This window comes from Osmerus mordax, chromosome 17, assembly GCF_038355195.1.
Source record: "Osmerus mordax isolate fOsmMor3 chromosome 17, fOsmMor3.pri, whole genome shotgun sequence".
NCBI classification, from domain to species: Eukaryota; Metazoa; Chordata; class Actinopteri; order Osmeriformes; family Osmeridae; genus Osmerus; species Osmerus mordax.
Genome location: NC_090066.1, coordinates 5,467,812 through 5,493,417, shown reverse-complemented (window position 1 = coordinate 5,493,417; position 25,606 = coordinate 5,467,812). Strand labels below are relative to the sequence as shown.

The following is a 25,606-nucleotide window of genomic DNA, read 5'->3' as shown; positions in this document are numbered from 1 at the left end:
AAAGTATTGGCCTGTGTCTGGAGCAGAGGCCTGTGTCTGGAGGAGGGTGTGTGACGTGGGAGAGGTGAGGAATGTTGTAACAGCAGAAACGGAAGGACATTCTGACTGTGTCGGTTAGTGACTGAGTGATAGTGAGTGGGCTGGGATCCCTTCATGTGTGAATGGTTCCATTGATTGTCTTTCAGAAAGTTTGATTAGTGGGAGGTGGCTAGGAACGGTCTGATAGAGAAAGTGTGTGTGTGTGTGTGTGTGTGTTTGTGGGTGGGGGGGGTCCCCGGTCCCCAGTGTGACTGGGGGGGGGGGGGGTCCCTAGTTCCCAGTGTGACTAGCGGTAGCTTATAGGGATTGTGATAAATACTCCACCATGCCAGCTCTTACCTCAGCCCTTTGATCAAACATGGAAGGCCCACTGTAACTCCACCAGTGGGACCAGTGCCCACTGTATTTGCTCAGACATACAGAGGACTTGTCAGAGGGGAGGGGGAGGAGGCCAAGGAGGCTGGGGAACTAAGGCTTCACTGAACAGCGGTTTTGTTGTTCTTTAGCAAGGAAGAGTCATCGTTTCCTCCCTTTGTCCTCTTCTTGTCTTTCTTCTCTCCCTCGCTCAGAATAAAGAGGTACATTGTGAGGTGGAGCAGTAAAGGAGGGGCACCGTGACTTTGTCTTTGAGTGTGTGTTATGTGTGTTACTGTGGGGGATGTGGGGGTGAGAGAGAGAGTTAATGTATTCAGTTCAAGCCTTGACTTGCATTCATCCTTGCCAGGCTCTTAACCTGACTATAATTTGATTCTGTAGCTGTTCTTGGAAAGAGGCTGGATGCGAGGTATCTAGGTATGTCACATCAGGAAGAAAAGCAGACCCTAACCCAACCACATCTCTCTTGTCAGTGACACGGCTCTTATTGTGATGTTTTAATCATTCATAGATAGGCAGGTATTCCTCTGGTGATGTGCCTAAAGTTTACTCACCATTAAGGTAGGGCACAGCTAACATGGCTGCCAGGACTGGGAGAGGCAGTTAGGGCAGGATGAGGCAGGTAGGGCAGGATGAAACATGTAGGGCTGTGTTATTATATTATCTGGCATGGGGTACTGGTTACACCCAATTGATTGACTTTTCTTAACAGTACTTGGAGACTGTACTGTAGTAACTGTCAGTTGTACCATAAACAAACCATTTCTTGTTAATCTGATCATCTGTTCCCATGGCTACATTTCAGCTAGTTATGTTTTACTTGATATGGTTATATTTACATTTACATTTAGTCATTTAGCAGACGCTCTTATCCAGAGCGACTTACAGTAAGTACAGGGACATTCCCTGGATAGATATATAGATCTGTATATCTCTTCCCGAGGCAAGTAGGGTGAAGTGCCTTGCCCAAGGACACACATCATTTAGCACAACCGGGAATCGAACTGGCAACCTTCTGATTACTAGCCCGATTCCCTAACCGCTCAGCCACCTGACTCCCACATGTAGTCCCAAGTCTTTCTATGAAAAGTAAGTTATGCAATGGGTTTAACCGCAGCATGTAGGCACTTGTAATAATCAGAAAGATCATAAGTTGGCATCAGGCCTATATTCAAGATCTCTGTCTTATGCAACTCCTCCCAGATATCTAGCACACTTTCACAGTAACCCACTATGACAATTCCTATTTTTAGGGCCCTTTTCACCAAAATAGATATGCTGCCTTTCAAAGTTATAAGTTAGCATCACAGGCTGAGGTGACAACACTGAAAGACACAAGTTCAGTCTTGTTTAGACTTCCTTCATCCACCAGTGCATTCAAAGTAGTGTTTCCATAGAGGTAGACTTGTGCATTTGTCAGTTTCTCGACTCTTTAGTGCTTCAGTGAAGCTGTGGGGACGGTGTCTGCTACGTTCTGCCCTGCAGTTATAGCATGAATTATTAATGTTTCCCTTCGATGGCGAAGCTGGTACTAGCAAAGGCCTCTGGAATACAGTCAGAGAAAGACATCATTGACTGTATTAACAAGTGTGGGAACGCAGGTGTAGCCTGCTACACAGGGAGAGACCAGGGCGGATCCCCCAGAGAGGAGAGGGGAAGCTTCACTTAATGCTTTACTTTATCCAGGCAAATACTGTAGGATAGCTGTGTTATTGGAATCTGTTTATTGTTGTGAGGATAGAGTAATCACAGTGTGTTTGTTAGCGAAGGAGCTAACAGTAATCTATGTGTATTGTTTATTTAATTTGTCTGCGTTGTGACCAGAACAATGCTGGTCTATTATGGCTGAATAGCAGTATTGATTTAGATGTCTGCATCTAGAAACGTAGGATCTTCCCAGCTAAATAAACATTGAGGAATTATCGATTTCTTCCTAAGTGGTTTTTGGATTGTGTTTCTGCTTGTTCCTGTTTTTCATGCAGAGTACTATAGTGAAGTCTCTCCTCTAGTATAAACATCTTCAGAAGGGTATCACACAACCGTCCGGTTTCACATGTAGTACTGCACTCCGGCTCCCAGCATGCCTTGCAGCATTCCAAAGTCAGGCACATTACCTGAACCCTGTCGTGGCAGAGAGAGGTCTTGGAGGTGGCTGTCAGCATGGAATGGTGCCAACCCTTTTCCTTTCTCTATCTTGTGCTGATTGGCATGTGGCATGGGGGAGAGGCAGCGAGGCAGGCGGATAGCAACCACTCCAGGCCCTCTTGAACCCCCCCCCCCCAAGAAAGGATAATAGAGAGGACAAGAGAGGAAGAGAGAGGATATGAGAAGACAGGCTTTGTATGTAATTAGCCTGCAAATGAACTGTAGTTTGTCAAACAAATTAGCACATTAAGCATTGCTGGCAAACATATTGTATGCAGGGCTGACAGTCACGCTCTCGCACATGCTCAGTTGCTCAGTCCCTCTCATACTGGGGCCCCAGTGGCGCTAAAGGGTATGAAGAGCCTGCCAATCTCCTGCCCCAGTCCCTTAAGTCTCTACTATCCAGATGCCTGTTCTACAGTGCTGGAGAAGCAGTCACTGAGCTGATCAAACATGACGGTGACCTTGTATGTTTCTGTGGGAGTTAGCTTGGCCTTGGCCTTTTTGTTGTTGAGTGACTTGATGAGTAGCATCCAGATGCAGCGGTACGCTGTTCTGCATCACAGCCAGCTCCAAAGTCTCAGTCTCTGATGTATTAGCTTGCTACATGACTGAACTGGAGAACAAGTTTGCCCATAGTCCTGCCTCAATGTGACCGCCTGTTCTCCCCTGAGAGACCTGGTCTTGAACTTGAGTTTGATAGATGGTGCAGGTGAGCTGCAGGAGGAGTAGCTGGAGAGGCTGGTGAAGTCCAGAGAGGATCAGACTTTTGGATGTGTAATTACTTAACTCTGGCCAGTGTGGGTCTGTGTGGGTGTTATTGACCCAGTCCAAGATGGAGAAGGCTTGGCCTCGTTACCTCAGGGGAGGTAGAGGGTCTAAGGTTTGGTGACAGGACAGATGAGAACCCCGATCAACAGGGATCGTGTTCGAGACTCTCCAGCCTCCCAGTGCCCCTGTCCTCAGATCGGACTCTCCGTCCAGTCTGCCAGAAAGACACACCGTCACCGTACACTGTCTCAGAGCCCCCTCAGGTGTTTCCTTTCAGGCGTAAGTAAACGAGGATGGTTTTCACAGCAAGAGGGTGCTGACCTTACACATAGATTCGGTGTGTGTGTTTGTGTCTGAATGCATTCGAGCTCTTCTGGTTATAGCTGTAGAAATGTGTGCGTGTGTGTTTTGGAGGCCGTGTTCCAGTGTGTGTCTCTGAGCTCAGTGGCGCGTGTGGGGTGTGTGGAGCGTGTGGAGAGGGGCTTTCAGCTTGGTTTCCTCTCTAATCTCCGGGCTGACGACAGCAGAGCTGCGACCCCGGCCCCAGTATTCCACTCATCTGTAAACACACACACCACCACAGGGGCCAGGCTAGGGGACATGAACTACACACACACACACACACACATGCAAACACACACACCACCACAGGGGCCAGGCTAGGGGACTTGAACTACACACACACACACACACACATGCAAACACACACACCACCACAGGGGCCAGGCTAGGGGACTTGAACTACACACACACACACACACACATGCAAACACACACACCACCACAGGGGCCAGGCTAGGGGACTTGAACTACACACACACACACACACACACACACATGCAAACACACACACCACCACAGGGGCCAGGCTAGGGGACTTGAACTATACACACACATGCAAACACACACACACATACGCACAGAAAAACCTGAGGAGCATGCACAAAAAGAGGAACTTGATCTCTCACTGGTATTTCAGTCACCTTCCCAAAACCCAGCGGGTGACCACTACTGGAAGACACGGTTTTGCTCCTGCGTTACGTGTGGTTGAGTGGGCAACCACACAGGAGGGCCTGTATGGGAAGCTCCTGTGTTCCCTTTTATAGGAACATTTGGCCCCGTACTGGTCTTACTGTTGGAACTGCAGTCATTGTTAGTATGGGATGTTCTAAAGCAGGATAATTTAATTTTCCTTTGTCTCAGCATGAGGTCACTGTCTCTGAAACAGAAAACGATGCCATCAGCATTTCAAACGGCCAAACCACATAATTCTATAATCGCTGTCACTGTAAACCCTATTATTACGCTGATATTGATCGGCCCATATTGACGAGAGCAGCAGACGCTGGCATCTGAAAACCTTCCATCTCTCAGAATGCGCTAATGAGCTGTGTTCTGAGCGGTGTTCTGGCCCACTTCAACCCCCCACGCCTTCCTCTTCTGAGACCCTGACTAGCACCGATGAATTAGGAGATGAGAGTTTGGATGAGTTCCAGAAGAGGCTGCCGTTGTCTCAGAAGACTCCTTAAGGAACAATTTCCAAGTCGGTGAGCCAGCCTCGGCAAGGGAATGATACAGGACGATGTGAAAACACACACGGGGAACCGGGGAAGGCTGAGGTTTATATTTGTTATTTGGATCCTTTTCATGTCGATCCATAGACGCAGTGACTCTTGGGTAGCCTCCCCGGGCAGGTGTGTGAGGTGGAGGATGGCTAGACAGCAGGTTTAGTTCTAAGCCACAGCAGACAGAGCCGACAGGCATTTAGCATTGAGAGAGATTTATGTCGGCATCCAGGGAGAAGGTTCTGGGGCTCAGTGACGCACGCGGCCTGTTTTATATCCGTATTGGAGCGGGGTTAACGAGGATTGGAGAGCAAAGGAGGGACGGAGGAGAGAAGAAGTGCTTCTCTCAGTCTCTCCCCGTCGGCAGCTGTCTCTGATCTGTCCGCCCACTCCTCTTCCAGATGGACCCAGCAGGGCACCTCTCTTTCTCCCTCCTCCCCAGGATCAGCATCACATTGTCAGTCCAAGCCCCGCTCCCTGTCCCCCTCCCGCACATCTTCCCTGGAGCGCCACGAGAGCAGAGGGCGGCTCTGAGGACCTGTTTGTCAGTTTGTGCTGATGTGTGGGGGAGCTCTTTTACACCCGGCATCCTTTCTCACATTCACTCTTTTCATCCACTGAAGAGGTCACAAGTAAGGCCACGAGGGTAGCTATCGTTTCAACCATAGCATAGCCTGTTTGTTAGCAGGAAGCATCCGGACCATGATGTCTGCCTTATGGCCTTATTTCTCTCATTGCAGCTACTAGATCTGTGTAGTCTGGAAATGGAGGTCAGATTTGAACATGCAGCGTTCTGCTGTTTTCCACCTCGAGGGATGGGGAGAAGAGAGCTACTGTACGTTTCCAGCCAGCTGATCTCTGATTGGACGTGTATAGCTGACTCAGCAGAGAGCAGGCCTACCACAGAGCAGGGCCAATTACCCAGCAGTCTGCTATAAACAGACGCTCCACCTGGTTCACTCTCTTTATTGTTATTTTAATCAGAGCACTTGAAATCCAGCTTCCTTAAGGCTTTGGCAATTGGCAGCAGTCTTTATTAGAGTTCCGTCTACATTCATACGGAGTGATGAAGACTTGACGATGTTTGTTTGTTTCAGTGCTTCACGTGTGCTTGCATGGGTGTTTGTGTCTGTCGGTGAGGCTTTCTCGGGCAATACTGTACATGCATGACTCTGAATGGACACTATAGTGTGTTTCTAAGCAGGCAGGAAAAGCATGGTCCACTCTCCTCTCTCTAGTCTTCTATGCGATAATGTTATTTCCCGCCTGTGAAGTTGCCAGTCCTGATGAGGGCTCCCTCCGCTTCACTGGGCATTATCTCCGAGCAGATCTAAAGATGCTGCAGAGCACTGTACCATTCTCCCTAGGCACAACAACCGGGGCAGAGCAAACCATTCATCCTCCTTTCCGTTCCCTCCGACTGCATTTCTGCTACTTTGTCTCCTTGTATCCTTTTTCTCTCTCGGACACCCTTTTGCTCGAGGGGGCGGCCTTGCATCTAAAGGGCTGTGAAAGACTGCCCACTTTTAAAGGGCAGTTAGTAAAGGAAGTGCTGTTTAAATGGCTGCTTGAGTTTGCCAGCAGAAAGAAAACTGCCGTCAGTTTCTGTGAAAGTCCCCAGAAATGGCTTGAAGAGGGAGATTTACAACCTCCAGGCTCCTTCACGCAGGCGGGTGCACAGGAAGAGGGGAAAAGAAGACGACTGGCAACCGCTCACAAGCTGCAAAACCATAACTGAGGACTTACAACAGGCAGTCATCAAAACTGATATTTTATAGGTTTTGAACTGCACTCAATGGGAAACCTATAAAATATTCCACTGAGTGAATAGAATGCTTTCTTTTCTGGCAGAGATCTTGGCTCTGTGTCTGATATGTACAGAATATAAGATCAGGACTGTGGTCAGCGGCTCATTGAACCCAGTTGAGCCCCAGCCCAGTCGATTTTTGCCGCTTATCTTTTGGTTGTTTTTTTGGGGGGGGGGGAGAGGGGGGGTACTTGTGTACACACACACTTCTTTTCTTCACCCCAATGGGCGGAAGGGGGGTTGAGGGTTAGGGCAGTGTGGGGCTGGCACGGAAGGGCCGCCTGTCCAGAGAGCCGCTAACAAAAGAACACCAAGATCCCACAATGCCCTTCTCTCCTTGTCACTGAACAAAAGCCTCACAGAAGCCCACAGTCTCCGTCCTCACTCACCCTGCTGACCCCAGTGAACTCTCTCTCTTGTCCCCTCCCCGTTTCTCACTTAAGCTGTGTTCCTTGCTCCCTCGGCTTGTTTGCCATTCGGCTGGAGTCACTGGGTTCTTGGTGTTGAGGTTGTAGTCCTTTAAGATTGTGTGTAATTACTGTCCAGCAAGGTTGTCATGATACACATAGTACCTATACCGGTTATGATACGTTTAGTTTCTATGCAGGTTGGGATACATTGTACAAATACAGTCCACGGTTGTGGTCAGAAAGTCACTTGTCCTCTGTGGCTGTAGCTTCTAATATTCTTTACCAGTCTCACCCTGTGTGAGAGAGCCTCCTCACCCTCACCCTGTGTGAGAGAGCCTCCTCACCCTCACCCTGTGTGAGAGAGCCTCCTCACCCTCACCCTGTGTGAGAGAGCCTCCTCACCCTCACCCTGTGTGAGAGAGCCTCCTCACCCTCACCCTGTGTGAGAGAGCCTCCTCACCCTCACCCTGTGTGAGAGAGCCTCCTCACCCTCACCCTGTGTGAGAGAGCCTCCTCACCCTCACCCTGTGTGAGAGAGCCTCCTCACTCTCATCATGCCACTCTGAGCAGACCTATAGAACGCCATGCCACATGTGAAAGGTGTCGTCTCGTTGCTTGTCAGTCCACGTTTCCTCCCTCCCTCGCCCCCACCGCCCTTCCAAATCGGGGTTCTCTTGATTCACGCACGCAACAGCCACCTCTCAGAAACCCTGCTTTCGCCCGCTCGCTTTTCCATCCGTTCGATCTCTTCTCCTCCGTACAATCGAGTTGAATTGATTCAACTCACTCCACAGTGTAAGTACCGCCCACTCGGGACATTTACACCGAGGAGTGTGTTGAATCAATTCAACCCGATTGGACGGAGAACAAGCCTAGAACTGCCAGGCAGACGCCAGTTGTTGAGATGGCAGTAGCCGTGTACCGTACCTGTGTGCTGTGTGTCTGAACAGAGCCTGCACCCTCCAGAGGGCTGGGTCCTTCTGACCCAGTCTGAGTGGTTAAGGAGCTGCTGCCAAGACCCAAAAGTGTTGTGTTTTTGTTGCTTGGTTACACACTTTAAAAGGGATGTTTGTCTCTGTGACCAGACACTGCATGGTAGAAACATTTTGGGATATTTGGGAATGCATGAATAGAGTGAGATATGCTGCAGGGATGAGGTTGAGAAACAAACACACACATCATTGCCAGATGTTAGTCCAGGAATTTTGAGTTTGAGTGTGATTTGCAAGTCTAGGTTACATCATGACTGTAGTTTTTTACATAATGTTATGTACATTATGTAATAACATAACACACAAACACAGCAAAACTGGGCTAAAATACTATTAGAAAATACTGTAATTTCAATTATACCAGAACCTTTGCATTCTAGGTAGACTTGGATAAATAAATATTTAAAGCATGAGTGTCTTGGAGCAAGTACTACCCCTAAACAGGATCGTTCTTTAAATAGGGTAAGGTACAGTACGCCAAGACCCTGAGTTATGAAACAGCAGTAAATCTCTTAGCAGCACAACATGACCACTGTGGCTTGTTTTCGGCTCATGACATCAGGGTTTGTCATAATGTCATGATGTGAGGCGAACAGCCATCAGCATGGGGCCATAGAAGAGATGGGAAGAGAGATGGGGACAAGGGGGATGAAGAGAACACGGAAGTGAACAGCTGTTAGCAGCGTTACTCAACATCTGTCCTCCTCTTCCCTCACTGGGAGTGCTCTGCTTACCAGGACAGCCCAAACACACACACACACACACATTTCATAACTCACAGAGCATTGCGTGCCAGCCTCATACCCACCCCATTCACCACACCCCCCCCCCTTTTTATGTTGTGCTATCTATCACTAGCAATCTCAACAATGTCTGCGTACACATTTTAGTTCACATTTAAACGTCAACATGCATGCAGCTTCTCAGTGATTTAACGGCACAGAGATCAGCATAGTGAGTCTGGATTTCGTTTTATATTCGTGTTTCACAATCCTATACTTACAATAACCGTGTACCCTTTCTGGACAGTCCCCAGCCTTGATGCACTCAGGGGCTATGGTAAAGGATCTATAACTATCAGGCCATGCATTACCAGTGAGCTCAAGGTGCTCAGGGCTGTAGAGTACTTCTAGAGGACGTCTGGGAGCCTAAATCCAGACACACAGGGTGCACTAAATCCCCCTGGAACGCAGCCTGCTCTCCTCATAGTGAATATCTAACCACTGAGAGAACAGGTGGAATATTACTAGTCGGGAGGGGACGGGAGGGGAGGAGCTCTTCTGGTTGGTTGCTCTGGTGTTGCTCAGTTTTTAAAGATAACAGTTGGAGGTCATGCTCTCTGCAAGTCACAGCAGGGTTTGAACGGATGTGGTTTTTCCTTCCTTGGTAATGAAATGTGTTATCTTCCCAGGGTTCGGCCCGTTCATAATGAGCTGCTCTCCCACTCTGCCCTGCTCTGACTCATCCTGGCAATGAGGAACACATGTTCAGTTTGAACTTTGTGACCCAATCTGCAGCACCATGCTTCCTCACATTGACGCACATGGCTTCTGAAACTGAAGTCAGTAAACCATCCAGGCAGCTAGTCAGCCAGTCAGTCAGACAGACAGTCAGTGATCCAGTCAAACTGGTCGTGGTGCAGGGAACATGCAAATATTCACACTTACTGGCTTCCTATTTGACTAAAGCGATCCATCAATGACTTCACACAATATGACCTTATCTCCAATGTGTTTATTTGGCTGCTGTTACTCTTTTACAAATGAATGAGTTTGCATAGGACCTGACTAACACTTGTGGACATCAATTAAACTGACATCAGGGTTGGCTACTGCACAAAGTGTGTTGTCTACGCACAACATTGATTGACTTGCAGCCTAAGTGACAAAAGAAATGTGGATCAATAGCTGAACAAATCAGTGGTTTATGAGCTTATTTATAGTTTGTATGTGCATATGTCTTTGTGTGTTAGTACGTGTGTGTAAAAATGTGATCCTACATGCAGATCTTTGACTCTGTGTGTGTGTGTGTGTGTGTGTGTGTGTGTGTGTGTGTGTGTGTGTGTGTGTGTGTGCGTGTGTGTGGGTGTGTGTGCACATGTGTGTGTGTGTGTGTGTGATGTCTCCTTCAGCTGTTTGACCGTGTCCGGGAGGACAACCCAGACTTCCACCAGAAGATAGTTCCCATCAGCAGTGAGCTGACACAGCCTGGCCTGGCCATCAGTCCCGAGGACGTGGAGAAGCTCACTGCCTGCATCAACGTCGTCTTCCACTGCGCCGCCACCATCCGCTTCGACGAGCCTCTCAAGTGAGAACACACACACACGTAAACACCCATTCTCAAACACACACATCGACACACACGTTCACAAACAATTAGTTTATACACCATAGGTGTCCCCTGGCACATTCCAGCCTCCCCACAGTAGAGACTGGGGTCTCCAGTCTGCATATAAGCTGTGATGCCATGGCCTTTGTCTGGGCTACGCTTGATGGTGTGTACTCAGAAAGACCGGGTATTATTTGCTCATTGTCTCAGATAGCAGGAAGGGCCACTGAGCAGAGTCTTCTACAGGATGTTTTTGTTCTGATGTAGAATAAATGGAAGGAGGATGTTGAGAAAGAACTGACATCACAATAGATTTGTTTTATATTTGTAAAACATTCTGGTTCTGGAAAAGGATGACTAAACACAAAGAGCTTTTACAATGAACCCATGATGAATACAGGATCCAGACACCAAAACTGTGACACAGAATAAAACTGGTGAACATTTTCCCAAATTGGTTCTTAACTTACCGAGTATCGTCGAAACTCTTCGTATTGTCTGTCGCACGACACGTTTCAGTACACTCGATGATGTCATCAAACTGAGGCAGTGTGCATCAGTGTCATCTAGGCCTGTCGCCCTGGGTCTTGCTGCTGCAACTGAACATTCCCGAGGACAGCAGTCTGTCGATATGTTGAAGGGGAATATGTACTGGCATTTTCTGGCGGGTGCAGTCCCGGGCTAGTAGACCATTACTGTGACTGTGGTGTTGTTCAGCTATGTGGGGCACATTCTGATACACGCCGGTATGGGCTTGGATCGTTCCTCTTACACCAACGAAAAGAATGTGACGGCATCCAGTTATAGATTTCAAGTCGTATTATTGCGATGTCATGCAGCAGATTACGCAAAGTAGAATGTGACTGGCGTAGTGGCATGGTGTTGTGACCTATAGAACAGAGACACGTCCATCGATGAGAAAGAGACACCGATAGATGGAAAAAGAGAGGAACTATGTTTAGGCTGTGCAATTAAGACTGAGACACCGTACATCCCTCAGCTTGCAGCCTGCTGAAGCGAGAGAGTGACTTGTCTGATTTCTACTCCGGGGTGAAGGGCTTCTGTGGGATCAGGCTGGTGACAGCTCTGTCTGCGGTCAGGTGTCGGTGCATCTGGGAGACAGAGAGAGGGAGTGAGACGGAGAGAGTGTGATGTCCGTCTGGGAGCAGGAAGGGGCTGCAGATGGATGTCTAAACTGGACTAACAGCTCAGTTTGCCTCCCTGTAATCTGAATGGTTCCCACCCGACTAGCAGCATATTCTCGTTGTATCGCCTTCTCAAGTTTCATTCCTTTCTGGCTATTTTCTCTCTCTCTCTCTCTCTCTCTCTCTCTCTCTCTCTCTCTCTTTCTCTTCCTTTTTCTGTCACACTCTTTCCTTCTCTCCCTCCCTCCATTCTTGGTTGAGACTCATAACTCTCAGTGTTCCAGGCAACAACCTTGTTAGGGAGGGCAGGGGCATAAATCAGATGACAGTGTTCTCGCTGAAGCTGTGGGACAGAGAGCAGAGCACTTCAAATAGCTGCAGGCACACCTCAGACCGGTCCTGCAACCCTCAATCACTATCAAGAACCGCAAGGCTAGCGCCAAAGTACTGATAGCCGTGGTAGCGTTTTTCCCGCTAACCGCTAGCAGCCGTCTGTCACCCAAATAAAGACAACACAGCGTCAGTTTGGGTATGAGTCACAGGCTTGGAACAGCCCGGAAAAGGAAACAGCTAGAAGGGGTAAGTAGGTACCACAGTCACAGTGATGTTTCTCCAGAGTTAGCTGGACCCTCAGACCGGAACCTTCTCCTCACGGTGACACTGACTGTCACGACCGCAAGCCTCCCCAAAGCTGTCTCTACAGGGCCACATGATGCCGCCAAACCGAAACTGATTTATGCCTATGGACCCATCAACCGTCACACATTCTCTCGCTCTCTCTCTCTCACACACAAACACACACACACACACACACACTGACTGCCTCTGTCTGAGCAGCACTGTCTGTCCCCCATGGGCGTCTGGGTGACATGACCTAACAGTCAGTCTGGTTTCATCCCTAGGCAACATTCTCTCCTTATGTCACTATGGTTGTCACAATCCTCCTTCTAGGTGTGTCATGGACGGATGTGGTATGCTATTTGGAGATTTGTTTGTGTTGGTAGACAAAGCAAAGGCTTGCATGGCGCAGTGCTTATTGTGGAATTGGAGCACATCACGTAAGCATGACATGGTGTAAGTGGTATCACTGATGATGCGAGTGTGTCCGTCAGAAGTTGCTAGTTCTTCTCATCCTTTCTCTCTTTCACTATCTGTAATTATATGTCATTTAATTCATTAAATCCCTCTCTCTCCCTTTCTCCCTCTCTCCCTCTCTCCCTCTCTCCCTCTCTTCCTCTCTCCTTCTCTCTTTACTTCTCCTCTCTCCATCTCATTCTGTCTATAACTGGTTTGTGTCTGATGTATCTCATTATGCTTCCTGTGGTGAGAAAATAAATCCGAAGTCTGCAAATGCTCCTTGTTGAAAAGGCAAACATTTGTACACACATAATCGCACACTTTGTCTCTTTCTCTCTCTCTCTCTCTCTCTCTCTCTCTCTCTCTCTCTCTCTCTCTCTCTCTCTCTCTCTCTCTCTCTCTCTCTCTCTCTCTCTCTCTCTCTCTCTCACACAGACACGCACACACACACACACATATAAGCTTACACACAACACAGGCCCCACACACATTCCCTGGGAGCTTTATTGTGTCTTCCTCATCTCTGCCAGGCACGCCCTGCAGCTGAATGTGATCGCCACTCAGAAGCTCCTGTCTCTGGCCAAGCAGATGCAGCACCTGGAGGCCTTCATCCACATCTCCACCGCCTATGCAAACTGCAACCGCAGGCACATCGACGAGGTCATCTACCCCCCGCCTGTCGAGCCCAAGAAGCTCATTGAGTCCCTGGAGTGAGTACAGCCTCATTTCTACTTGAGGTAGGGATCCATGTGGGCTCCTTCTCCTCTCATCCATTCAGGGACGGGACCGAGATTTGATTTCCGACTTAAGAAATCGATTTTTTGGAACCATGCAGTGTTGCTGGAGAGGATTATGGAGGTCAAGGAGGATTGTCAGACAGCTCTGTTCACACCATGCACCGACAGATAAGGAGGACATTAGCTGACGTGTACAGTACATCTCCCTGTCTGTCTGTCTGTCGTCCAGTAACATCCACGTGTCCTCTTGTGCTGTGTCTGCAGGTGGATGGATGACAGTATTGTGCGTGATATCACCCCTCGCCTCATAGGGGACCGTCCCAACACCTACACCTACACCAAGGCCCTGGCCGAGTGTGTGGTCCAGCAGGAGAGTGACAAGCTCAACATTGGCATTATCAGGCCCTCCATAGTGGGGGCCAGCTGGCAGGAGCCTTTCCCTGTGAGTGTTACCTCTTACCTGGGCAGAGGAGCAGCATAAGCGGGGGGTCGTGGGTCAGACACTCCAATGTCGACTGTCACTGTTTGTTCAGTTTATGCTGTGTGGATGCTTGAGCATGTTCAGGACTGAATGCAGTACTTCTGCCCAGAATGTTCTCCTCTTGACTATTGAATGTCTCTACAAACGGGACATGAATACAAAACATACCATACTATTACTTTCATGCTCTGAATAAAAACATCCTTTGACCATTTTGACTATAACCTTTCGACAGCCAAAAAATGGCATACTGTCATGTGTAATGTTGTCATGATGTTCCAGCCTGTTGATGTATGACGCTATCATTATTGAAACAGTGTCACATTTCAGTAAAAGCCCTAGGGCTAGTGTTCAGCCTGCCTGTTCACATCCATCATATTCTGTTGTTATTGGAAACAGATAGAAACAAGCTATTGGTCGCTGTAACATTACACTGGTCAATACCACTCCTGTCTGGATCCTAAGCGGCTCAGGGCTGAAGGCTTCACAAGGCCTGGGTCAGGATTAGTATTTGGGGTATAAAATATGTTTGTTCATCTGTCCATTCAGCCTGCTTCTCAGAGGGTAATCTAGACTGACCCTAGCATCTGAGATGGAGGGAGGTATTCCCGAAACTCAATAGTCCCTGAGTGTCCCCACAGAAGGTCAATAAAGAATTTTGGAAAGTTCAGCTGAATGCTAGTGAAGAAGACCAGCAGGTGCAGTGCTGATGGGGCTCTCCATACTAAGATTAACCTTTACCGGTTTTACAACATCTCAGCATTAAATTCTATCCAGTTAAGCATTTAAGTCTTCACTTAGCATAAGTGGTGATTATTATCTTTCTCTCCTGCCAAATATCTTTTGGCACCTGGAAGCCTTAAAGGAAAGATGTAAAGTCATAGATGAACACAATAGACAACCCCTTTCTTTATCCTTTATATCGGCTTGTGTTTGTACACCTGTAGCTCCTGAGCCAGGAGTTGTGTGAGGGTACCTTGGCTCTGACTGGCCTGGTCTGGCAGGGACACTGCAACCCTATTTGTGTTTGTGTTTGTGTGTGTGTGTGTGTGTGTGTGTGTGTGTGTGTGTGAGATTTACGCTACTTCAATCCCCAGTACTTCAGTATCCCACTAAGTGCTAAAAGGTCATTAACAAATCCCCTATCAGGTTTCACAGATTTATTGGCTCCCTCTTTCTCTTTAAGAAAGCAATCTGATTGGCAGTTGACTGCAGAACGGAAGACGGCTCTGTTTACCACACGAGTGTCTGTTAAGACCAGAGCTATCTGGCCCCTGCATTAACCTGAGCTACATACCCACACATCAGCACAGTCTATTACCAGCACTCCTATTCATTTTGTAATGCAATTTTTTTATGACACGTAATTGACGTTGACCCTGTGTTACTACCCACCCGGCCTCCATCTCCATGCTGACTCAGCACACTCTCACCAGCCTCACCACTGCTGCTCTGAGCACTGGAGCTCCATGCCCTTGTCCCTTGTGTCAGGGCAGGGCTCGAGGAAGCGCATGAGGAGCTCCCACTTCTCCCATCACTCAAACACGTTCCTCTCTCTTCTCACTCAGGGCTGGATCGACAATTTCAACGGACCAAGTGGAGTCTTCATTGCGGTATGATTTTAGTCGATCATCCGTATACTAGTATCCACCTGCCTCTTCTGGGAGTGGTATCTAATCCCACCATAACCAATCTGGAACCGAAGAAAAAAATAAAATAATTTAAACCTCTTAAAGGTCTCATTTAAGAAACACCTCCCCACAGTATAAGGCCTTCTGCTGGTTGTAAGCCTGTGTGGTCCTGTGTCGTCCTGTCCTGCAGGCAGGGAAGGGAATCCTGCGCACCATGAGAGCCAACAACGACGCCGTGGCAGACCTCATCCCTGTGGACGTGGTCATCAACTTGACCTTGGCAGCTGGCTGGTACACGGCAGTGCACAGGTTAACACTCCCTGAAGGTGGACTATGATTGAACCCACACACAAAATCAAATAAACTAACCAGCAGCCCCCTCCCCCCCCTTCGTGACTTTTTCCACACTCTGGAAATCTTCCATAATGCCTCCCATACTTGGGGTTATATAATAGAGTAAGTGGTGCGGTTGTGGTGTGGAAATATTTGGGGGAGGAATTCTTATCACAGCCATGCAGTGACCTCTTCTCTCTCTATCCTCTAGACCCAAGTCAGCCCTGGTGTACAACTGCACAACAGGAGGCATCAACCCTTTCCACTGGGGAGAGATCGGTAGGTTTTCTTTGTCTGCCATCTGGTGGCAGGGATGAGCAAGACACATAGAACCCCCTGCAAGACATTTCAGCGAGAATGTTTCTATGACATCATGAAGTCACCATTAATAAACAGCCGTGGTATGGTTTGGCCTTAGCAGAGAGTGGGAGACTTAAATGTTTTTCACTGGAGCATTGTTTGCATGTGGCTATATCTGTTACCGTATTGCATGAATCATCATATTTGCCGAAGAGTGTTGTGTAACTGGTCTTCAGGGTCATACATGAGTCATGAATATGGACCAATATCAGTGCTCCAACAATCATTGTTAGCTATTGTTCAGTCATGTATACCTCAGCGGTCAGCGAGGAGATTGTAGATTAGATGGCCACAGGCGTCGGGCAGCCTCAGATTAAACTCCCCGGTCTATCAGATTAGGAAATCTGATCCTTTCACCCTGGAAATTGTCTCCAGATGGCTAGCTTCGGGATTAGGCCTCATCACTCTCTCTGACTGTTATGAAACAGGCACGGTGCTCGCTAATCTCACTGGCCCACATAGAGGGCTAGGAATCAAGCTAATAATGGGGCCAAGAGGGGTAATGGTGGACAAAGATGTTCACAGGGTTGGGTTAAATGTAATCATAGGCATTCGGGTTACCTATACAGATCGTTGGTGTGGTGTAACAGATGCAGCCAGCCAACATCTGACTTGGTGCCGCACCCCTAGCAAAGCTTTGTGGGCGGTGCAGCAACAGTTTGGTTTAGTCGTGGTCCACTGCTATCTCCATGGCAACTGGGGTGTGGAGGCTTTTCGTTAGCGATTAGCGGTGGTGCTGTTAGCATAGCCTGTGAGCCAGCCAGGGCACATCTGGTCTGTCACCTTGAGTCTGATCAACTGAGCCGCTGGCTGCATTGTTACCATGGAAATGCGGAGGACTGGGTCGGCTGTGATGTAAGGCGTTAGGTCGCACAGATTCCAGACCACTGGAGGAGGGTTTAGCAGTGATATATACTGGTCTAAATGTGTTCATAATTGTAATTCTATAAGGAGCAAAAGCTAAAGGAAACTGGACCCAGGCCCTTTGTTCTACATCTCTGTGATCTCTGTCCTTTATTAACCCTGAAATAGCTGAAGATCTGAGATAGCCCTGAAATTGCTTTTGCTCCATCACTATGTCAGTGCAGGAATAGCAGAAAACTGTGTTATTGACTGATATTTATGACTTTATATCAGAAGATAGGATCAGTGCTTCACTCACATTCATCCTAATATTGTTCTGTGCTCCTCCCAAGAGCACCATGTGATGTCCACGTTCAAGAGGAACCCTCTGGAGCAGGCCTTCCGGAGGCCCAACGCCAACATCACCTCCAACTACCTGATCAACCAGTACTGGATCCTAGTCAGCCACAAGTTCCCTGCCCTCATCTACGACTTCTACCTGCGCCTGTCTGGACAGAAGCCACAGTGAGACCTTAATACTCAGGACACACAGGCAGAGCGCAGGATGGCCACAAGAACCACCCCATATAAGCTCCCACTAGTCATCTCTATCAGAGCACAACCATGGTTCTGGAATTTAAGACTACGTTTAGCTTAATTACTATAAAATGGATCAGAACATGTTGTGTATTGGGCGGGTGGGAAATGGTTCAGTGGTAGAGCATTTCATTGCAGGTCAAAATATTGCAGGTTTAAATCCTCCCCTCTGTATGTCGTTTTGGATGAAAGCGTCTGCTAAATGAGCACTTGAAATGTTCTACACTACATAACCCCCTCCATGTCTGCTTCCCTCCCTGGCCAGGATGATGCGCATATTCAACCGGCTCCACAAGGCCATCGGACTGCTGGAGTACTTCAGCAGTCAGGACTGGGAGTGGAACTCCGACAATATGAACATGTTGATGAGTCAACTCAGCCCGGAGGACAGGAAGGTAAGCTGCCACTCACCGCTAGGGCTACGAGCTGTGAACTAATCCAGCTTCCCTCACAGTGTTCGAGGTGGATTTGTAGATGGTATGTATGATCACCATTCTGTCTCAGCATATAAACCTCCTTCTGTGAATTTCCTTACTCGCTCCTGCAGACGTTCAACTTTGACGTCCGCCAGCTGAACTGGCCAGAGTACATTGAGAACTACTGTATCGGCACTAAAAAGTACGTTCTGAATGAAGACATGTCAGATATCCCTGCTGCCAGACAGCACCTGAGGAAGTAAGTCAATTACAAACATGTACCAAAGCACTTCAGCAAATATACTTACATGAAGGATTAGAGAAAGGGAAATGAGCCTTTTTTTTCAATGCAGGATGGTGATCATGTGATTATCAAGCCTTCAATATTTGTCCTGTATGTCAACTTCTCTCACTATGACTCTCTCCCTATACATCTCTGACTGCCTCTCCCCCCTGACACATCTCCTCCTCTCCCTCTCTCCCTCTCTCTCTCCAAGGTTGAGGAATATCCGCTACACTTTCAACACCCTGGTGCTGGTCTTTTTCTGGAGGGTGTTCATCGCCCGCTCCCAGATGGCCCGCAACATCTGGTACTTTGTCGTCAGCCTCTGTTTCAAGTTCCTCTCCTACTTCCGAGCCTCTAGTACTCTCACCAACTAACTGACCGGCAGCAACAGCCAACAAGACAGCACCTTTCGGCCCCTCTCTGCCCCCTCCCCCCCCCCCCCCCCCCCTGCAGCAAACGCCACCCCCAGTCCAACCAAGATGACCTTCTGAGTGTAGGTGGTAAAACAAGGGGGACAGAAGAGGAGTAAATGGAGTTTGAAGTATTAGGAGGGAAAGAGGTATATTATTAGCCATGGAATGTATTCATTTCAACAACCAAAAATCAGATTCTGCACTGTTCATTCATCAAAACCCCAGTAGTTCATACAAAGCCAAGTGACTCCACATCAAATTTATTATTTTTATACTTATATTTATACCTATACTGATTATATATGCAACTAAAGATCCATTACAATATCCTATACTTTTCTTCTTTTCTTCTGCTTTCTCCACGTTTATTGTCACATTGCCTGTCCTCTCATGATATATTGCCTTGGAAATTGTGATGATTTTAGTTTTTTTCTTATTTTTGCATACTTGAAATTAGTCAGTGCTCCACAATTGGGCACTTTCTGTACATGAATCATTAATGGTGTGAAATCTTAAAATATCCATGGTCTCTCTTTTCTAAAGATGGGTGATTTTGGGCAAGTATTAATTTGCCCGTATGTACTGCCTGTTTAAGACACACACTAACAGGCTGTAGGCAATGCCATTTCAACATTTTAGATATCAACAGTTAGTTGTTGGCCCTAAATCTAAATGTACAGTAGACAGCAACTGTAACACTACAAAGACATGGCCAGGTCCAGTGTCTTACTGTTGATGGTTGTAATGAACTACTATCAATACTGATATATCAGTATGTTATTTAACGTACAGTGTTGGACTCCTTGTTTGTTTTGATGCTCATTCACCTTTTGCCTGTTTGTACAGAAGTTTCTACTGAGGCTAGGGTAACTACTTTTTCATCTTTTTAAATTATTGCATCAAACAAAGGCTAGTCTTATAAAGGCTGTTCATGGTGAGGGACTATACATAATTACGCTAAAACACAGTTTTGTGCATATTTACTGTAAATATTTTAAGTTATATATTATTCTTATATATTGTACCTACCAAAAAGACAAAGTGTGTCATTCCGTTAGGAGCTTGTCTGTTCTACCAGAGAGCTTCCCAAAAAATCTACCACAAGTGTTAGCGTGACAGCAGACCAGTTTTCATAAAACAGATGAAGAAATGTATGCACAGTCTTTGTACATTTGATGTATCGACTCTTGGCAGACTAATTGATATATTGAAGTGAAAACAAATTGAGAAAGATAACCCAAAACCCATCTTCAGAAATGAAATACTACATTTTTGTATGCTAAGCTAGTTTTCGGGTGCAAACATGGTGACTGTTCTTTCCTGATTTCAGGAAGGGACCATGACCCCACCCATCCAACCCAATTATCATGCTATGGATCTTAAGTATGAAGTAGCATCAGAAAGGGATCAACATAACATCCTGCTTGTTAGTGAAGTTTGTTCTTATGTGTGTGTCCTGTTGACAAAAAAGTGGTGTACATGCTTTTGGATTCTAAAAGCAGAGGTGGACTGACACTTCCTAACAGCCACACCTGCGCTATGATTTTTGTCTCATAAATGTTTTTCTAATACCATTTGCAAAATGTCCAGTCACCCTATGTCTCTGGCTCTGAAAGCACTTCATTTAAGTCTGCTTGGCAAAACTTTAATAAAATCTAAGAGATCAAACATACTAGTGTGCTATCCATTATGCTCCATTATCCTGTCCTATTATGTGCAATAGTTTGTCTTTTTTTAATGCAAACTAAGGACGGAAAGCTGTTTGTTTGTAAACACTTCCAATGTCTTATAAAGGGAAAAACCAGCAGTAACTGTATGTAACTTCATCAAACTGTTCAGTTTCTGAGATCAAGACTGTCCAAGAACATACCAAGAGAGGGTTCCAGTTTGTACACCATATTGTCTTAATCATAATTCAAAATTCTGAATAAATTACAACCTGGGGTAAGTGGTGGTTTACCAGGTGCAGAGTGCAGCTGGCCTACAAACCTTTTGACAAAAAGAAGACATTAAATACTCCACATTGACAATGTTATCAAAGGACATCTTGGGGCCACAATGTAGGCTAGTTATTTATACAACTTCAACAGCAGTCAACTATCATCCTCATGCTTATTTTTATAGTTTTCTTTTTAGGTCAGCATTCACATGTTGATGTGTAGCTGTAGAATCTCTTTAAAACTGTGGCTGAATAAAAGTAAAAAACACCTTACCTGTGGACTGGTGTATAGTGTATATGAACAACATCACTTCAGTAATAAACTGGAAATAAACTCACCCTTTTTCTGTTGCACATGGAACTTTATCGAACAGATTAGAAAAATTTCAACACCAAGCAAGACAAATGTATTTAATGTGAGAAATAAGTAATTTTATATACAACTACAAACCCAAAACAAATACTGCAAAATACCTAGGCAGTCAAAATGCAAATATGAAAGTGTAACATTGTAGACAGCTTGTTTCCATATCAGTGCACTGTAATTAAAATGCTCAATGACTTGGAACAAAGAATAATAACACCTGACGTTTACAGCCCCAAGATATTCATTTCAAGAAACAATTTTCATTTTCGTCTTAATTGGTAAAATAAAACATACAAAATTAGCAGCTGTCCTTTAATTGCAAAATAAAACATAGATAATGGGGTCTACAGAAGCTGTATGAAAGTCTGTCAGTTGAACATTCTTGTGCTTTGGTACTTCCTGTATGTCCTGAGAGCAGGGGACAGAAGGCCCAGGTTCCCCAGAGCAGGGGACAGGAGGCCCAGGTTACAGCTCAGGCTGGTTACTCGCTTGCAGTGTCGTCTGATAGGAGAGGTGCATGGTTATTTATCTGGCAGCCTGGGTATGGAGCCTGGAAACAAATAAAACACAGTGTACTGTAACATTAGCAACACCAGGAAGACAGGGATTCACTCAAAGATTCTCAAGTCACTGCCAGATCGAGTTTTTTTCTTGGTACCTCCCTGGGTCTGTATGAACCCAGTTTGAGGCGACAGCCAATCACATCAAAGCAGAAACCAACCAGTCCATGGAGCATTCCTGAAGGAAGACACATAGAAAGGAATTAGGCTACTTTTCTTTTTTTACCATTATGTCACCAAAATGAGTGTGGGAACATCATTGTGTAAGACCCATCTTATACTATATTAGATTCATTAAGTCTGAATTATCAAGATATTTTTGATGGTTCATACTAGTATAGAAAGTAGAGGGTGGACCAAGAGTTACCTGTGGTGGAGAATATGCCCCCGATGATGCCACATAGTCGTACCAGGAACTGCCAGAGTGGCATGTGCTGCTCGCTAACCGTCACCATCAGAGAACTGGTGTCGTACTTGACGAAAATACCAGACACGCCGTGGCTGCCCGCCGCATGGTTTATCACCCTCTCCTGAGGACAACACAGCTTCTGTTTCATGTGCACTTTACTGTCTGCCAGTGATATTGGTCCTGATGCAAAAGATGCACTGACACTGTGCACCCAGCAGGGGGAGTTCAAGGCAATTCCCCTCTAGGATTCAAAGACTGTGCTGATGAAACGTCATGACATCGCAGTGGTTGCCACATCGATCGAGCTAGGATTGTGGCGGTCATTTGAATTGACTTCCTTTTCAGGCTTTTCATAAACCATAACTTTTTTAATCACCACTTTATCTAAATGCCGGAAAAGTAAGAGGGAACACAGGAGGACTAACCCGCTCAGTCACAGAGAACTGGTGTGTGTCTGCAGACACCTTGGATGTGTGGAGCTTGGTGGGAACTACTGTGATAAAGTACTGGAACATATGGTTATCTGGAATCACAACAATATCAATCTTAAATACACAATGCACAAACACAACAAAAGAAGGATATATACTATGCAAAGCATTTAATCCGCATGAACTGTAGAATTTCTAAATGAACTAAATTTGTACAGTAAAATATGTTTATTTTAGGCATATCTAAATTAAAACAAAGGCTTTGCTCCAAAACGTATGCAGTTGAAGTGTAGGATTATTTCCCAAAAATAATCTAAAAGACTTTCATGTCTGCTGTAATAAAGCTATACATGCACTAGTCCAATTCAAATGGGTAACAAAATAGCAAATAGTTTCATCCTTATTGTGGCAGGACATTCAGTCAGAGATTATGGAAATATATTTACAGCAAAGTATAACAGCAAATAGAGTCCCTCCAAAGCAAACAACAATGCACTGGTACAGTGTAAAAGGACACATAAAGACACACTCCATCATTTATACAGGTTTCATGGAGGAGCAGTAACTTACTGTTATCTGTGATTTTCTCTGTGCCGTCCAGAGGATTGATGATGCCTGGGATCTCCTCACCAAAAGACAGATGGTCTATCCGATGGGAGAAATTGTATGCTGCATGGCAATGGGGAAAGACAACTAGGGATGAACACTGAATGCCTCTATTTTACAGAGACACTTTAAATTCTGACAATAACCTTAATTAACCTTGTAAGTGTTTTGCATCAAAAAGACAAAAAAATATAAGTCTGTGCATAACCGCATTACTATTTATTTTACAGAAAATTGACAGAAAGTTTTTATGGCTATGACAAGTGAGTGGTAGGATAACTTACTATCATGGCTGACAAAGGCAGCTATGTGTGCATGTCCACGAGGATGATGGATAGGCCTGACAAAGACAGCAAACCAGGACTATGAGTAGTCACCAAAAGCAACAGCACAGAGTAGTAATGTACAACATTGTATAAACATGGCTGTAACTAGACTATTTACCTACTGTTGGGTCAGACTTACTTTCCCACTGTGACATGGAAGTTCCCTGCTACTTTGTTGACATAAACATGCCCATGGATCCTACAAGCACTGAGAGGCTCTGTGGGGTTGTGTTCCCTAAGCACACACACACACAATACACACTCCTTGTTATTACAACATACTTGCTTGAATTACATTGTAATCCCACCATGCAGAAGGGTATTGTTGAGGCAACATAACACCCATACTGACCGGGGGGTCAGGGCAGTGGGGGATCCCTTCAGGACACTCTTGTACAGGACCTCCTGAAGGGCATGCTCCTCTCTCAGGTTGTTCTGGACCAGCAGCAGAGTCCTGAGGACCAGAAGCAAGTCAGACACTCGAAACAAAACAAGATTGTACAGTTCAGAAGCTACCTGCACAGGTAAGAGCATATTACTGTGAAAGCTGCCTGAGGAAAGTTTGTACCTGTGCCACAGTCTTTGTTGTGGAGACAGCTCAAAAATCACCTACAATTATAAAAAATTAATAGATACTATGGGTTTTAAAGTTGAATATGTAGGGTGCTGTTTAACACAAGTATGCAGATCTGAGTAATTTATTTGAAGAGGACGTTTCTATAGGCTTGATCCACTTACAGGTTCATAGCGAAGACCATTAGATGTGATCATGGTTTCTGCCAGATCCAGAATGTCTGCACCCACATCTGAAAGCATCATAATAAATTTATCTCAAATGTATCCATAATATTTCAAAGATGTATGCCAAAACTGTACTTTTGCAGGTTGAAAACTTACGCTGACATTTCATGGCAACGGTGATATCTATGTTTATTCTCATTTTGCTGTGGATACCAAAAGATAAGTGTTATGATCAAAACGTAGGCTAACTTTGAAGTCTAGACAGACACTATACCGCAATAAATACGTTAACCTTTAGACATACCTGGAAAAATCCTTATCAACTTCATAGTCATACTTCATCCAGGTTTCTCGGTAGACAAAAAACTCAAAGAAGACAAGCAGTGCCATGGCAGTGAATGCTATCAAAGACACTGCAGAGGACAATAATTAACATTCAGTCATTCAGGATAATGGCAAACTGAATGCTACTCGATGCAGTAGCATACAATTCTGTGATAATAACCAAGTAGCGACTGTAATATGCACCTGTTCCCCCGGTAGCAGTTGTCTCTACATAGCTTTCCGGGATCTTTGGAAAAGCATCCAACTCCTTCACCAGGCTCAGAGCCTTCTTTTTCGACAAACGCCTCATCCTCGCGACTGTTTACCTCCTCCCTTGCTCATGGGTAAACTGAAACACATGCACCATCAGTTACAAGCACAAGTGTTGGCGTGGTGACATTGGCACTCTCATTTGTTTCTGTAAATTTACGTTTTACTTCCGACCCCAAAACTATGCCCAACCATGGTCACTGTATACAGTATACAGTGCATGCATATCGACTCGAGAAAGCAATTCCTAAAACTGTCAAGACAACGATCATCGCTACATTTCAACAGCAAATGACAGGAGCCTAATGCAGAAATACAATTAAATTATATTGAAACTGACCAGTTGAGGCGGTCCATCACATTTAATTTCTAAATCACCATCCATTCCCAAGCACCTCATCACATTCAGTCATTCACTGTCTTTCGCACTGTTCCTACCTGCGTTAATACGTTTAGAAATCTATTACTTAGGCCTTGCTCATTAAACCTATAAGGGTTCATTAAACAAAACCACAAGAACAGAATATGAACACGCTTTAACGTAATAAGATTCTTCCTTATTTTTGACAGTATTATCTTCACTGCGCCTGCGCCAGTTGTTGACGAGATTGCAGGGGGTGAAGTGTTCCCCTTTATCCACCAGGTGGAGCTATACATCCATGAAAACGTGGAATCAATGAAAATAGGTTTATCCTCTGTGGATTTCAGTTCACAAAGCGTTGGCTACACTGTGTTAAGGTGTCGAGCTGTCTGTCTTGAAACCATAGGGAAGATGCCAAGCAATACCGAGGCGGGTATAGAGCTTTGCAATATAACCAAATATTAGGCCTAATGAGTGGTAGCGACACAACTAATAATCATGGTAGAAGTAATTTGGTTGCA

General features: G+C 45.8%; 2 protein-coding genes across 5 annotated transcripts in view; one reads left to right on the top strand and one right to left on the bottom strand.

Annotated features, from left to right (window-relative positions):
* The window catches only part of si:dkey-97m3.1 (fatty acyl-CoA reductase 1), a 35,172-nt gene extending 14,610 nt beyond the window's left edge, over window positions 1–20,562 (top strand). The window contains exons 3-13 of one of the 3 annotated variants that reach the window (XR_010878813.1): window positions 10,236–10,411; window positions 13,185–13,364; window positions 13,656–13,833; window positions 15,441–15,485; window positions 15,694–15,812; window positions 16,048–16,115; window positions 17,393–17,564; window positions 17,902–18,031; window positions 18,184–18,311; window positions 18,550–18,897; window positions 20,082–20,562. Coding sequence is in view for 2 of the 3 variants with exons in the window: in XM_067254443.1 (XP_067110544.1) it covers window positions 10,236–10,411; window positions 13,185–13,364; window positions 13,656–13,833; window positions 15,441–15,485; window positions 15,694–15,812; window positions 16,048–16,115; window positions 17,393–17,564; window positions 17,902–18,031; window positions 18,184–18,311; window positions 18,550–18,712 (1,359 nt within the window). In the remaining variant the exon portion in view is untranslated. Of the gene's footprint in view, window positions 1–10,235; window positions 10,412–13,184; window positions 13,365–13,655; window positions 13,834–15,440; window positions 15,486–15,693; window positions 15,813–16,047; window positions 16,116–17,392; window positions 17,565–17,901; window positions 18,032–18,183; window positions 18,312–18,549 lie in introns of all 3 variants that reach the window. The other 2 variants (XM_067254444.1, XM_067254443.1) reach the window with 2 other exon arrangements.
* Window positions 20,563–21,089: 527 nt separating this feature from the next.
* Window positions 21,090–25,295, bottom strand: LOC136960190 (endoplasmic reticulum-Golgi intermediate compartment protein 2-like). 2 transcript variants are annotated; one of them, XM_067254566.1, is made up of 14 exons: window positions 25,163–25,295; window positions 24,659–24,803; window positions 24,435–24,543; window positions 24,287–24,333; window positions 24,128–24,195; window positions 23,958–23,998; window positions 23,742–23,843; window positions 23,529–23,624; window positions 23,348–23,403; window positions 23,028–23,126; window positions 22,452–22,549; window positions 21,985–22,147; window positions 21,716–21,795; window positions 21,090–21,607 (listed from the first exon to the last, which is right to left on the bottom strand). In XM_067254566.1, exons 2-14 carry the CDS (start codon window positions 24,762–24,764, stop codon window positions 21,539–21,541), a joined length of 1,134 nt encoding a protein of 377 aa, XP_067110667.1. In that variant the 5' UTR covers window positions 24,765–24,803; window positions 25,163–25,295; the 3' UTR covers window positions 21,090–21,538. The 2 variants fall into 2 exon arrangements, with proteins under 2 accessions (XP_067110667.1, XP_067110668.1); XM_067254567.1 differs by lacking the exon at window positions 25,163–25,295 and adding an exon at window positions 25,065–25,149.
* Window positions 25,296–25,606: the final 311 nt, after the last annotated feature.

What these genes read in the sequence shown, in the direction of transcription:
- LOC136960190 (XM_067254566.1), bottom strand. Translation starts at nt 24,764, where the DNA reads ATGAGGCGTTTGTCGAAAAAGAAGGCTCTGAGCCTGGTGAAGGAGTTG. An exon ending in CCCACTGCCCTGACCCCCCG is followed by an intron (nt 23,625 to 23,741) that starts GTCAGTATGGGT and finishes GTGTGTGCTTAG; the next exon opens with GGAACACAACCCCACAGAGC. An exon ending in TTCCATGTCACAGTGGGAAA is followed by an intron (nt 23,404 to 23,528) that starts GTAAGTCTGACC and finishes TGTCTTTGTCAG; the next exon opens with GCCTATCCATCATCCTCGTG.